Genomic DNA, 13,496 nt, shown 5'->3' on the forward strand with positions numbered 1-13,496 from the left:
AGACGGTATGGAAAAGGCTTTGAGAATGGCTTGGATGATATTGTTTCTGGCGTGAATTACAGCTTGTCAGGGAGAGGGGGAAGAGAAACTCTGAAGTGATCATAATCTCGTATGAAGTCACTCAAATTGGCAGTGTGAAACCGTGTTATTTCTAGTGCCAGCGTTTCTGATGATTGCAAACCATTCAGGCTGCTTTTGGTCATCTCCCCTGTTGCAATGAGAACACCTGCATCAAAAATAGCCTGCCCCCTTGTTTGCAGTCTTTGCTTTTTGTTTCCTTCGTCTCCGCAGTAATGCTGACTGCAGAGGGGAGGAGAGTAGCAGGGAGGCTGTTAGGTGCCTGGACTCTTCCTCCCTGGCTCTCCCCCCGGGTGCTGGAGTGGGGCCCATGAGGATGGGGCTGGTCACCCTGCCGAGCCATGGAGATGCCTGGCCAGGCAGGAAAAGCTTTCACCTTTACTAGTAGCTGGTGTGAGATGTCTTCCTTTGTAGCAACAGGTAAATGGTCCAGGGATCACAAGTCCAGCAGTGACTTGGGCAAACCATTTGTGGCTCTATAAACCCTGAACTTTCTGACCAACAACATGAAAATCAAAGACTTTGAGAGAAGTTTGTGAGACACCAAAAGGCTCGTGTGAAAACCCAAGACTATCCCAACAGTACTCGCGTGCAGGACTACTTTACCTCGCACTGTTGTCTCATTCTGAATGTCCTGAAATGTTTTATGTGGTTGTTGTCTTTCACTGCTCCAAAGAGAGGAGCATAGTCATAAAAACACAGCATACCTGCAGACTTGTTTGCAACACAAAGCTGAACTGGGTGCTCTGGGGAAGTGAAAGGGAGGAATTTATGCATGGACCATACTGGAATTGAGTTCTTGGCTCCTGCTGTTGCTTCGCATGGAAATGACTGCAGGGTCATGCGGTAATTCATGGAATATTTAATAACGACAACCTGTCTGGATCGTTTATATAGCCCCTTCCACTGACAGTGCCTGTGTTCAGCTCTGAGCCAGAGGGTCTCACACCAAATCATCAGCTCATTAGACGCTGTCCTGGGCCAAGCTTGCCTTCTGGGGGGGCGTTAAACAAGCAGCGCCAACACGATCCCCCAGGGTTTCGTGCCGTGATCTGCTGCAGGCAAGGGACAGCTCATTCTTCGTAGACTCACCAGCTTCCAGACTTGTATCTGCTCAAAATGTGCCTGTTCCTGACACAGCTAGCTAGATAGCGGTCCTAGGATTTACACCTCCTCTCCATTGTCTCCAAACACAACAACTATGGGCAACAATTGTCAGGGGCCTTTGCAGATAGAATGCTCTGAGCTGCTAGTGTCTTATTGCAGCAGTCCCAGCATCACCCTCCAGCCCAGAGTTTAAGTACTGCCCAGTCTTCCCCTGGGTTGTTGTAATAAATCAGATTAAGAAAAGGATTTGAGCACTTCAACTGATGGCTAGGCTCTTTTTAATTAAAATGGAATAACTTCCTAGAGTATGCTTTGAGCACAGAAGAGAAAATGTTTGCCAAATAGAAAAATCAAATAGCTGGACTTTGCAAGATAAAAAAAAAAAAAATAAAATTGTTCTGTAGTTAGCACAGACTCTGGGAGCACATTGCATTTTTAATCAGGCTTCCTCGAGGAAAAAGAGTTTTATTGAATCTTCTTCAGAGTTTTATACTACAGTTAATTTTAACGATAACACTACAGTAAAGTTGTCAAGGGGGTTCTCCTTACATGAGCAGAATTTATCAGCACACACAAAAAAATCTCAGCTGAACATCTCAGTTACACAGTTTATTTCTTTTCTCATCTGCTGTGGCTCACCGCCTTGTTTTTTTAGTCCATGATTCAACAGGAAAGCTGCAGAGAACAAACAAGCTCCTTCAGGCGGGGGCTATACTATGCTTTGTGTTTCAGGATGCTCCACACCTGGACCATGCAGAGCAGCAGGGCAGAACAGGCAGGGAAGTGACACCAGCTGGCGCCTGCTCCAGAGCAGGCACAACAGGACCTGCCTGCACAGCCGTGTAATCTCAGAGGAGCACTCAAATTTTCAGAAGTGCACTTAATTTCGGAGTTGAAATGCAGCTCTAACTAGCTGGACATGCATTCATCCAGCCTAAATGCCGTCTGGGGCTCTGTGCTTGGCGCTTCCCCTCAGCTGGCTCAGCCGGCAGCGAGCAGCAGGCGCAGGGCTGCATCCGCATCCCTGCGCTGCGGGAGAGTTGAGGGGCGGATAATGTTGGGATTTTTTCCTGGAACTAGTTCTTGATTTCTTCCAGTGATCTCATGTATGAGCTAGACTGAACCCGAGAAAAGTTCATGTGCGTGTGTGGCTAAACAGCACCTGAAAATCCCATTCCAGCACTCATAAGCAGAGAGATGGCCTGAGCAGTCGGGGGCACGGTGCATCCTGGCCATCGCCGTCTGATTGCTTCCATCGCTGACCTCGTGGAAGCATATTAAGCAGGGTATTGGCGGGAGGGAGGCTTTGGCCACCTGCTTGTTGCCTAAACCCTAATAAAATCTTGGCTTTGCCTGGGTGGTTCACCATATTGCTTGCAGCACTGGAATGGCTTTGGGAACCACTAGGGAGTGAGCTACAAGCCAGAGAATGGGTTTTGTATTCTGATGAGTGCAGAGGAGAGGAAATAAAACAGGTTGTAGATTATTTTAGGTAGTTTTTTTCAGTGAGAGGTGGTGAAATATTTTGGAAGCTGGGCTTGTAGTCTTTCCTAGGAAGCACAGGTGCTGTAGAAGAGTGGTTTAACTTGGGATGTTGTTCAGCTGTTTGATTATATTTATCAGAGATTTTCTATTGATCAGTGCAATACGGGAGGAAGCGTATGAGGCTCTCAGGAGAGGGAGGGGAGCGTGTTATCGTGTCCCCTTCCCATGCATGGAGATTTTCATACACTTAGGTTATGAAAAGCTTGTTAGTTGACTAATGCTGTGGGTCTCGCTGAAAGCGTTTGCCCTTTCCCCACGTCCCACCCAGAAGAGTTTCTTGGGATCCTTCCCGGCACTTCCCATTCCCGGAGAGCTCAGAAGAGCAACAGCGCGTGGGCTCACGCCTGTCACCCAGGTACCTTCTGCTCATCTGCTGAGGCAGGAGTACAAAGGAGGAGGCTGGCCAGGTTTCTGAGAGGGTGATTGAGCATGGATTTATCAACAGCAAAAGGCAGAAGGGTGTAATAAACTGGTGAGCTGCTGCAGCTGTGACAAGCAGAGCTCCCAATGTGCGTTCAGCAAAGCAGGAGGTTTTTCTGTGGACTTTGGGTAACAAAAGGCATGGGGCAGGGAGAAGTGGATGCGGTAACGGTTTGGCCATCTCCATCCTTCAAAAGCCCCCTGTCCCCAACCCTGCATGTCTCGGGAGCAGCCTTGGGAGCTGGGTCACAGCAATGTCTCAGCCTGGCTGAGAGCCTGAAGGAAAAGCAGAGAGAGATTTCCCGAAAGGTCTTTAGAGGAGGAATTTCAGTGTAAATAGATCAGATCAACTTTTCAATTAGGTTTCACTAAATTTAGGCCAGCAGGGTGAATCAGAGGAAGGCTCAGACAAGAAGACACTGACCTTCCCAAAAACTTGTCCGAAGACACCACAGGTCACTTAGTGCCAGGGGTACGTGGGACCACATGTGGAGGGGCATGTTTTTTCTTTTTCTGTGATGGATACGCTTCAATCTTCAGAGAAAGGGTTGAAATGCCGCAGGGCCCTCTGGGCACTGGAGGAGTTCCGATCCAGGTTTCAGGGGGTCTCAAACGCTGATTTGTGGACACTGGAAGTTGTATTGGGTTGGGAATAGAACTAACCAAAATATTTAATATTGGAATGATGTAAACATTTTGTATTTGCACAGAAAGTTTTGATTTAAATTAAAAGTTTCCATTCTCCTCTTCCTCTGGAATGGAAATTTCAAATGAAACATCAGCATCGTTCTACATTTTGTTACAGAAAAATGTCTTCCATTTTATACCATTCCCTGATGTAGTTTGAAATGAACGGAAATTCCAAAAAGAGGAAATAGGCTATTAGAAAAACATAGCATTGCTTGATTATTGAATTTTGCTAGTGGTTCTGGGCCATCATGCTTTCATCTAGAATTTGCTGCTGCATCGATGCAAATTTTTCTTTGAAGAAGAAAACGAGGAAGTTTAGACTGTAAAGTTTCCAGGTCTTTTGATGAGGTCTGAGCCTGCCACGGTTTTTTTTGTTGTTGTTTGTTCTTTTCCTTTTGTTTTTCAAGAGTATTAGGTCATTTTTGAGGATAGAGAAGAGCCTTTACCTATAGGGGCTGTTTAAATATCCTCATTGGGACTCTAAGGTTAAAGCAGAAAGCAAAATGTTTCCTGGGATTTCTGATTTCATTTACAGGTTGTAAATGTAGTGTGCAGTATCAGTTGCCGTATTTCTTTCCATACATTTTAACTGTAGCCATGGACTAAATTAAATAATTTCTGTGGAGAATGTCTAGTCACTGCCAGCACTTACTGTCCTGGCGCTTGGACACTAGCAGCTTGCCAAGATCCACCAATATCTCCTTAGAGCAGGGAGATTTCTCCTTTGTGTGCTTCCTTAATTAGCATGTGTGAAAGTAGTGATGCAACCTGTGCTGCCTTGTGGAGAGGCAGAAAGGTTCAAGTGCCATACAAAACTGGGCAAAAAATCAATGCAATCAAAATTTCTATCCAAAAAGACTCACAAGAACTTGTGGGATCACAAGTCATTGCTTGGGTGTCATCCAAATGTGCTGGACTCTGACCACCTCCTGGTCGATGGGTCCCTGCATCCTGTCACATAGGTATAGCTTCTCAATTAATGATAGGGACTTTCAAAATAACAATAAGAGGAAGGAACTGAGCCTGTGAAGCAAGAAGGTCTGTATACATCCCATCCTGTTCCAGCTCACAGGGTTTTCTCGTCCTTAAAGACACAGTGAGCTCTATATATATCTCAGCGAGGGTCTCCATTTACACAGGCAGTTGAGAGTTGTCCTTATATAGAAATCAAGGCTGGGAGCTTATAAATCAATATAAGGGCCCAAGGAGGTGACTGTAGCACCCGAGATAATTAATATGATAACAACCAACCATTTTGGTCATTTTGCAGTAAGGTGTGCTCTCCTGTCCCACTAATGAGACTCGTCACCTCTGAAAACTTCCTTATTTCTGTGAAGGAGCTTTGGTTTGTAGGCTTATGCTTTTTTCCTAAGGAATCAATTTTAACTGACAAGAAGCACTGAAATTCACAACTGGACATCCTCTCTGTATTAGCAATGGTTGGGTTTTTTTAATACTTTTTTTGTGGGAAAACATAGGCTATTTGAAATGGAAAAACGTTGCTGGAATGTGCAACTTCAGAAACATTTTCATCTGCTAGTGTTTTCCAGCTCTAGACTGAATTTCTTCTTAAATCCAGGGCGGGGGAAAGACTTCCTAATAGCAATTACATGAGTCCAATAGCTTGAACTCTCCCCCGAACTTTCATTAATTTGCAGGATCCTCCACTTGGCTGTAGCTGTTGAGGACTTACCTGCTGGGGACGTGGCAAACCTGAGCAGCCAGTTATTTTAAATCAGTTTATCACATATTTCCCTTTGCTGATGACCATCAGAAACTTTGCCATTGCTGTTTCTCTGTGCTTATCTCAAATCAGGAAGACAAACAGTGTGTGATCAGGGTGAATATGGCATCTCTTTGTTTCTCCTTACTCTGTACAGCTTCTGAAGTTACGCCCAGTGGCATGAGTTTGGAGTGCCTGTCAGTATGGCCATCAGCAGCATGACAGCCACGTGCTGTTTTTTTCCCTTCACTTCTCCAGGGGCAAGAGGGTGTGCAGTGGAGTGTTTTGCTTTAGAAGATTTGGGGTTTATTTTGTGCAGTTGCTCTATTGTTTTTTAAATATATACAGCTATTCCCATACATCTGTGATAGAGGAGGCGAGATCAAAAAAACAATTTGCAGCTGGGGCAAAAGTCAGTGAGGTTTGCATAGGTGTGAATAAGGGCTAGCATTGAAGAGGAGGGTACTGGTGCTACTTTACAGCAAACCAACTTCTTCCAGAGGAAGAAACAGGCTCCTCTGGACTCTCTCTGGAAGTTTTACCTTCCACACAAAGAAGCTCTTCCTTCGTTTTAATGAGTTTCACTTGTTCTTAGTTTTGCTTTGCTGGGGCAATAACTTCCTCTGTGGAAAATGAGACAATTTTCCCAGTGGCTTGTTGGCAAGTAAACATTTAAAATTGAAGAAGTACCCCCAAACACTTGCATAAATCAGCGAAGGTGTATTACAAGCCACAACACGTGGTCTTTTCAAATCCACGCATTGGCTCTGGGTGACTGCAGAACAAATCTACCTGGGGGGAAGTAGGATCCTCCAGTGGCTGCACTGAGCATCCCGTCAACAGCCTCTGATCTATTCCGCTAAGTGATCTTCTGGTGGAACATACAGCCTTGTTTTTGGAGTCATTAACCCTAAATGTTGCAACTGTTGGCCATTAGGATTTGATTCAGGCAATTGACTCTGGGATATGGGATGCTGCAAAGAGCAACACACTAGAGGATCAGGACCTGGTGACTGCATTGCAGCTGTGTTAATTTGCAGGTGGGCTTGTTGTGGGAGCTTAAATTTCCATCACTGTTGCACTAGAATCACCTGCTGTGGAACCAACTGAATTTGAGGGTGGTCATATAGATAATCCTATATATGACCCTTACAACAAATTAGTCCCTCTTGAAGCTGGAGGAGCTTTAGTGTAGAGGTCTGTTCATAGGAGTTCTGGTAGCAAGCAGACTCTCACAGAGCTCAGCTATGGCAGCAAAAAGAATATTATTTTAAGACTCTGGATACCAATTCCTTGATACTTTGCTTTCCTAGGAAGTCTGTCAATTAGATTTAGAAATCCAGAGCATATTGTTTGTCATTTTATGGAGGCGCCTGACATCAGCTGAACTCATTCTGTCTCCTAGTTGTCTTCATTATCATTCATTTTTTCACCATATTTTGGACTGAAATACCATCTGAAGGAGTATTTCAGCTCCTCTGGAAACTCACTTATGGTCTCAGCAGAGTCTGCAACATCAAGATTGATCAGCTTATGATCTGCAGGAGTCAGATGAAGCTGCATATTCATTTGAACTGCAGTAGACATCTGAACAGAGGCCAGAGACACTGTGTACTGCTCCTGTCTCCATTGCTGATATGTTGCAGGACCTTAGACAAGGTGCTTGGGAGCCTTTACATGTGTGGACATTTGTCTGTGTCTCTGGTTAATCCTTGTGAATTCATGCTTATAAAGAGAGTGCAAAAGGAAGCAGAGGGCCTGAATCCCTTAAATATAGATAAATGCAAGCAGGTAAGTATCATGATACTGACAGAACTGGAGAGATGCAGCTTGAAAATGGAGCTTGATAAAATCATTATCTGTTGTATACAAGAAGTCTGCATTAAAGGAAACCGATAATTTCCTGTCCTAAACAGGATTACACAAAGCTGGCATTTCAGCTTTTTGTATATTATCAGGGATGGTTGTGCCTCAGGACTTGAAATTGGGAAGGCCCATACACTGAGTTCACATTAGTAACACTTGGGGTTGACCAACATCTTGACTTACCTGTGGGCAGCTGGAGCCACCATAGGCAGAAACCTTTGGGCCCGCCACTGAAATGATTAAGATGTCAGTTCAGGCAGCTGCCAGGATAGGGATCTTATGGCTGGAGTCCCTTTCCTCTCGGTTGCAGGCTTGACCAGAAAAGTGGTTATCAGAAGGTCACTGACTATGCTGCCTGCTTCCTGTGTAGGTTTTTTGAGGTTTCTTTAATGTTTTCGTTTAATGTGGTATGCATCACGATGCCTTATGCCATCACTGCAATATCCCCTGTATGATTTGAGGAGAAAAAAATGATGTAATCCTACTTCTGGGAACAAATGCCTACTTCTGGGAACAAATGCTGAATTTAGCAATGGTTTCTGTATAGGCTAGAAGAAAGGGAGATGGGAAGAACTGGCAAGCAAGCCACTGACAGGCAAGGCCATCAACAAAGGATTTTGTAGGAGGAATGCAAGAGATATATGGCTACATATTTGTTCTCAGTGTACTTTGTGCCCTGAAGAATGTGTGTTTTTCTGACTCCTTTTTCCAGACCACTAATAACTAGGCCATCTGTTTGTCTCCCTAAATCAGAGCAAAGCCCATGAAAACCCACCTTGAAAAACAATTAGAAATTATCAGCTGTTTGTTTTAGCATTTAATAACTGTAATTAGCAAACCTAAAGACATGTTTGATTATTGCATCCCATGTCTGTGAGCCCAGTGGGAGGCAGGAGATGGGACACACTGATTAGAGCAATTGAGACTCTCTACTTCCTTCCATTTTTTATTTTCTTTTGAAACAATGTGCCGGGTAGTTCTCTGAAGAGACTGTGCATATAAAATTGGTGTTGAGATCATGGCTGACTTGCAGCAACATTAGCCTCCTTGGGTGGATTACTAACAAGCAGAGACAGAGTTTCTGTAATGTTTTTAGTTGCTGACTTTTAGCCTAAGCACTATGAAGCTCTAATACAGTGGACTAAGAGTCAGAAAACCTAATTTCTACTCCTGGTTCTTCAAGTGGCTTGCTGTGGGATCTGGGTTGAATTCCTTCCCCTCTCTGTACCTCATTATTCCCCTCTGTAAAAAAGGAGTTAATAATAAAGAAGAGGAAAGGTATAGACTCCCTGTATAGACAATGCCAAAAGGTTTTCTTCTCTTTTAGTTGCTGTTGCTACCTGTCTGGAGGCTCTGTTAAAGGAGATGAGGGTCCTAATATAGGCATGTTAGGTGTCTAAAGTTCGATGGTGGTAATATCCCATTTAGTCTGCCTAGAAAAGCTGAGATTTGCAGTTATAAAGTGCAATGGAAAAGCTACATATTACTGGTATTTAAGAGAGTAAACCACAGTTACTGAACTCTGCAAGTCTTATGGTGAATTAAACATACCGTGGTTTGTTCTGGAAGAAACCTGACGTTTCTTCATAAAGGTTCTTCATAAAATTGTAAATTATGCAGGCATTCATAAAAATTAGGGATTGCTCATGAATAATTTGGAAACAAGTGAAGGATTTTAATATGTACGATGCACTTGTAATAATAATTTCACCCTATTGCTCAAAGCATAGAGCTGTACTTTTATCACAAATGAGAAACATTTGTTTCTAAAGCTCACATTTCTTGAGAGTTGCTGCATGTTTCCTTGTTTTTCTGTGCCATAGGACTAGAAGGAATCGGTCCAGGCACTTATTTATCCTTCCATCATCCAGAAACCTCCAACTGGGTCATCATGTAACCTTCTTCCTCCAACGAGAATTAACCCATTTCCTCTGGTCTGTCCTAGTAACTTCTGACTCTGTGCTAGAGCCTTATTTATCCAGCTCCCCTGAGGACACTGTCGATGAACTGTTGAGGGACAATTTTTATCCTGAAGCAAAGACAGGGCAGGAATGTTCTGGACCCTGTTTCCTTTTCTGTAGCTGAAATCCTTGTGTTACTCTTAGTAAAAGGGTCGAGAATTTTCTGATTTAACTTTTTCAGCATACCAGAATTTAGATTTTTTTTTTTTTTTTCTCCTTCCCCAGAGCTCACTTTGGTGGAACTGTAGGTGGGAAAGGGGTCCCTGGTCAGAAACACAATTTTTGGTTTACCAAGCCGAGGTGAACGAGCAGCATCAGAGCGATCAGGGCTGCTGGGCTGTGGGAAGCCCATGGCCCTTCCCAGGTGTTTCATATCCTGGGAGAGGATTGTAACTGTGGGCTTGGATGTCTCCTGATCTCATCTCTTAGTGCTTTTCCACTTTGTAGTAATATTTAATTAATTGGGAATGGAGGAGGAGAGGGAGCCTGACTGAGTAGCGGGTAGTGTGTTCTTCTGGGATGCAGTTCAAGTTCAGGTCTCTGCTTCAGTGAATATTTGGAAGCTTTTGAAAGCCTTGGTTACATCTTGATATGACGGGAAATTTTTCAAAACCTTGAAAAGCTTCCTGTGTTGAAAAAATATTTCCCTCCAGCTTTAGTTACTACATTGGTTTGCCATTCTATAGGCTGGCTTGCTTTTCTGTTGGACACATCATGCATGATATAATGGTTTTGGCATTGTTACGGTGTGTGAAATAATCTCAACAAAGGGAGAATGTACTTAAAATAAGGATTTTTTTTTTTTTATAAATATATATGTATATAGATCTGAAAATAAAAATGAGCTTATTTCCTTGTAAATTGAATCCTTGTTATGTTATACCCCCATTCTTATGCTATGTGGCAGAGGCATGGATCAACCAAGCTGACACCGAATTCCCATGGACCTTCCTCACCTTCATGGTGCGGAGCCAAAGGCAAACATGAGGCACAGAGATCTGGGTGGAGATTAGGCAGGACAGTTTTTGTACTCCATATGCACCCCTGGCTGCACAAGGGCTCAAAATGAAGATGGCATCTTTTGTTTGCCTCTCCGTTTATACCGCTGGACAAATCGGACATGACCTGGCTCCAGGGGAGAGTTGCACGATGTAGCCCTTCAGGTATATAGCATCCATTGAAAACTATGGGAATTTCAATGCTGACAAACTGTAACACATAGGGTAACACTGGCATCTCTATCAGTATAGATGAAGTTTATGTAACAGACTTTGACTTGCACAGTCTGCAGTACTGTAGAAAACTCTTTAGACAGGACTTAGCAATTTTTAAAAAAGTAATATATATATTTGAACAAAATGTATATATAGTAACAACATCGCTATTTTTAGCTGCTTCTGTGTGACTATGAACACATAGAGAGATACTTTGTGCTAGACGGTTTGTGCTGTGAGCTTGTACCTATCGTGCCGTCAACTGAATGGACGGTTTCAGAATAAAATGGACTGGACAGGGGTACGTTGTCAGATGGGAGCTGGATCTACAAGTGACTTCTCTGTTCTGTGTGCAGGGCCAGCTGGAAAACCTGTGCCTTGGGGGTACATGCGTGTATCTCATCAGTTTGTTTTCTGGTTTGTCCTCCTGCAGGAACTCCTGCCATATGAAGCACCTCCTTGATTCCTGATCTAAATTCTGCCCAGAGAAATTCTTTGCCCTGTGGTGATCCAGGATACTGTTTTTCCAAGCGCACATGTGCTCTCATGCCAATCCTACTTTTACAGCAGAGTCTCTTAGGGCTCTTCCTACTGAATTAGGGTGTTTAGGACCCCTTCAGAAGTCATGCCCCACAGAGTCTGGGCGTCCTGTGTTCTGCATGAGAGAAAGCAGCATGGATCTGTGCCGGAGATGTGCGTGTCCTAGCGTAGCTTTTTCTTCTTGTTGGCCAGGTAAATTAGTTCAGAGAAGCACGTGATTCTCCTTTCTCAGAAGTGATATTTCTGTTAAAAGGATTATACTTTCCATTGAAAAGCACAAACTCATCTGCATTTTTACAGCTTATTTTCAAGGTCTTTGCAGTTCTATGCTGGTTTTTTGAACTGTAATTTTGCTATGACTTTTTTCCTAGATAACAATGCGAACATATGTCTAACAACACGCAATTCCTGAAAAAATCCTGTGATAATATGTGAAGAAAGAACTAAACATTGAGGCACTAGACTTCAGTTTCAAGCTTATTAAACTTTATTCACAGCAGAGAATAAAATATGGTGCTGTAGAATAGATTGTATTCACCCCTATATTTGTGATTGTATAATTCAGGGTAGAGTCATTCCTTTATGGCTAAGCCTTTTGACAATTGCTGTAAATGATGAAGTGCCAGACACTTGCGGTTTAAAAGGAGTGGATTTTAAGACAGGAAAGCTACAGGAAAAAAACAAACCAAAAATCATTCCAATTGCTAACAACACTCTCTAAATAGAAAGCATAGGAGGCATGAACTTCTAATCAAAATTTCAATTTCTAATGAATTGCCAGATAGATTAGAGCGTCTTGCTGCATAAACATTACTGGGATACATCGCTTCTAACTGGCAGGACATTGTAGACTATCTGGCAATGAACAATGCAACACACTGAGTAACAGTGAAAAATACTTTCACTATCTTGGTGTTGACCAGTTTAAAACTATCCCCACAGTAAGATTTCGTTAGCATTGCCTGCTTGGATTGGCAGTTATATTACATTTGAAGGGATTAGGTGAAAGCCAGAAGAAATGCTAGTAGCAATTTTCCTTGTGTGTTGGGTTTGTTGGTTTTTTTTTTTTTTATTTATTTCCCCTGCTTTGGAGCTCCAGCAAATGCAAGCATGTCTTCCTCAATTAGGCAAGCCTGAAAGCTACAAAGAGTGCACGGACTCTTGAATGTGCCGTAATTTATGTTTATCAATTCAGTGCACATAGTTTTTTTGACGTGTGCTTCCTGCCTGATTTTCTAACAATCCTTTATTTTCCGCAGGTGGCCGTGATAAACGAGGTGGTCCTGTCTTGACCTTCCCAGCCCGCAGCAATCACGACAGAATAAGGCAGGAAGACCTTCGGAAACTTGTGACTTATTTGGCCAGCGTGCCAAGGTAAAGCTAGAAAGAAAACACTTCAAAGCTTAGGGTGGATGGGTGGGTGAGGAACTTGTTCTTGGCAGTTGCTGATTTCCAAGTATTAACATTTAGTACCTTCAGTTCTTGGGACGGAGAAACAAAAGGGTTCCCTTCCTCCTCCTGTGTATACTCTGATGGTTTTTATCGCACATGCAGCAATGCAGGAGCCCCAGAGCGGAGGCAGTGCGAGCAAAACCAAGCTTCAGGCTCGTGACAGTAATGAGGAGCAGCTCTTGTTCCCCATGTTACTGCATGGCTCTTCTAGAGGAGTGCAAAGGGAGGAGAGAGCTTAGAGGTCTGCAGTTAAATATAGCAAGCTGGAGAGAGCCTGCTGTCTGCTGTTGCTTTTTAATACCTTGTGGGAAGTTCAGGAGAGCTGAGGTAGGGGACTGTAGTTGCTGGGGAGGAGAGCCTGCCCTGTGTGAGGAGGCAGATCTTCCTGTTCCAGCACTTTCCAGAGCTTTCTCTGGGCTTGGGAAGGAACATGGGTGGAACAAGGGGGAAGCTTTCAAAGAAAGTTGTTTCAAATGGTTCTGATTGTAAACCAGCACCTTTCCCCGCATTAGTCACCATGTTCCTCCTCCAATCTGCAGGTCGCCATCCCTTTCCCAGGGATGCTGGAGGAAAGGTCTGTTGCCAGTGTATATTTAGCTTTGCAAGCTTTGGGAGACAGTTTATAGGGTTCAGTGCCCAGGCAGGTATTTCTGAGCCAATGTTTAATGTCTCCAAGAGTACAAGGCTATGTACCCGTTCGTCCAGCTTCCTTTCCCTATTTTCAAGCTTGCCAAATATCCTTACTCAATAACCACTGCACTGGTTACTGAGGTGAAGGTTATCCCAGGGCAAGTGAGGGGCTGAGAAGGGATGTTCAGGGTTGCAATAACACACTCTGTGCTATCCAGGAGCTCCCTCTTTTTTTAAACCCCAGGTATGACCTGTTAAACAGTGCTCATA

At 43.5% G+C, this 13,496-nt stretch overlaps 1 protein-coding gene across 13 annotated transcripts in view; it reads left to right on the forward strand.

The window, feature by feature from the left end:
• KALRN (kalirin RhoGEF kinase) overlaps positions 1-13,496 on the forward strand; it is a 534,490-nt gene that overhangs the window by 170,918 nt on the left and 350,076 nt on the right. For all 13 annotated transcript variants that reach the window (XR_008236018.1, XR_008236019.1, XM_052792838.1 and 10 more), the window contains exon 3: positions 12,404-12,518. Coding sequence is in view for 11 of the 13 variants with exons in the window: in XM_052792838.1 (XP_052648798.1) it covers positions 12,404-12,518 (115 nt within the window). In the remaining 2 variants the exon portion in view is untranslated. The remainder of the gene's footprint in view (positions 1-12,403; positions 12,519-13,496) is intronic.

Source organism: Harpia harpyja, chromosome 7 (assembly GCF_026419915.1).
Source record: "Harpia harpyja isolate bHarHar1 chromosome 7, bHarHar1 primary haplotype, whole genome shotgun sequence".
NCBI lineage: Eukaryota > Metazoa > Chordata > Aves > Accipitriformes > Accipitridae > Harpia > Harpia harpyja.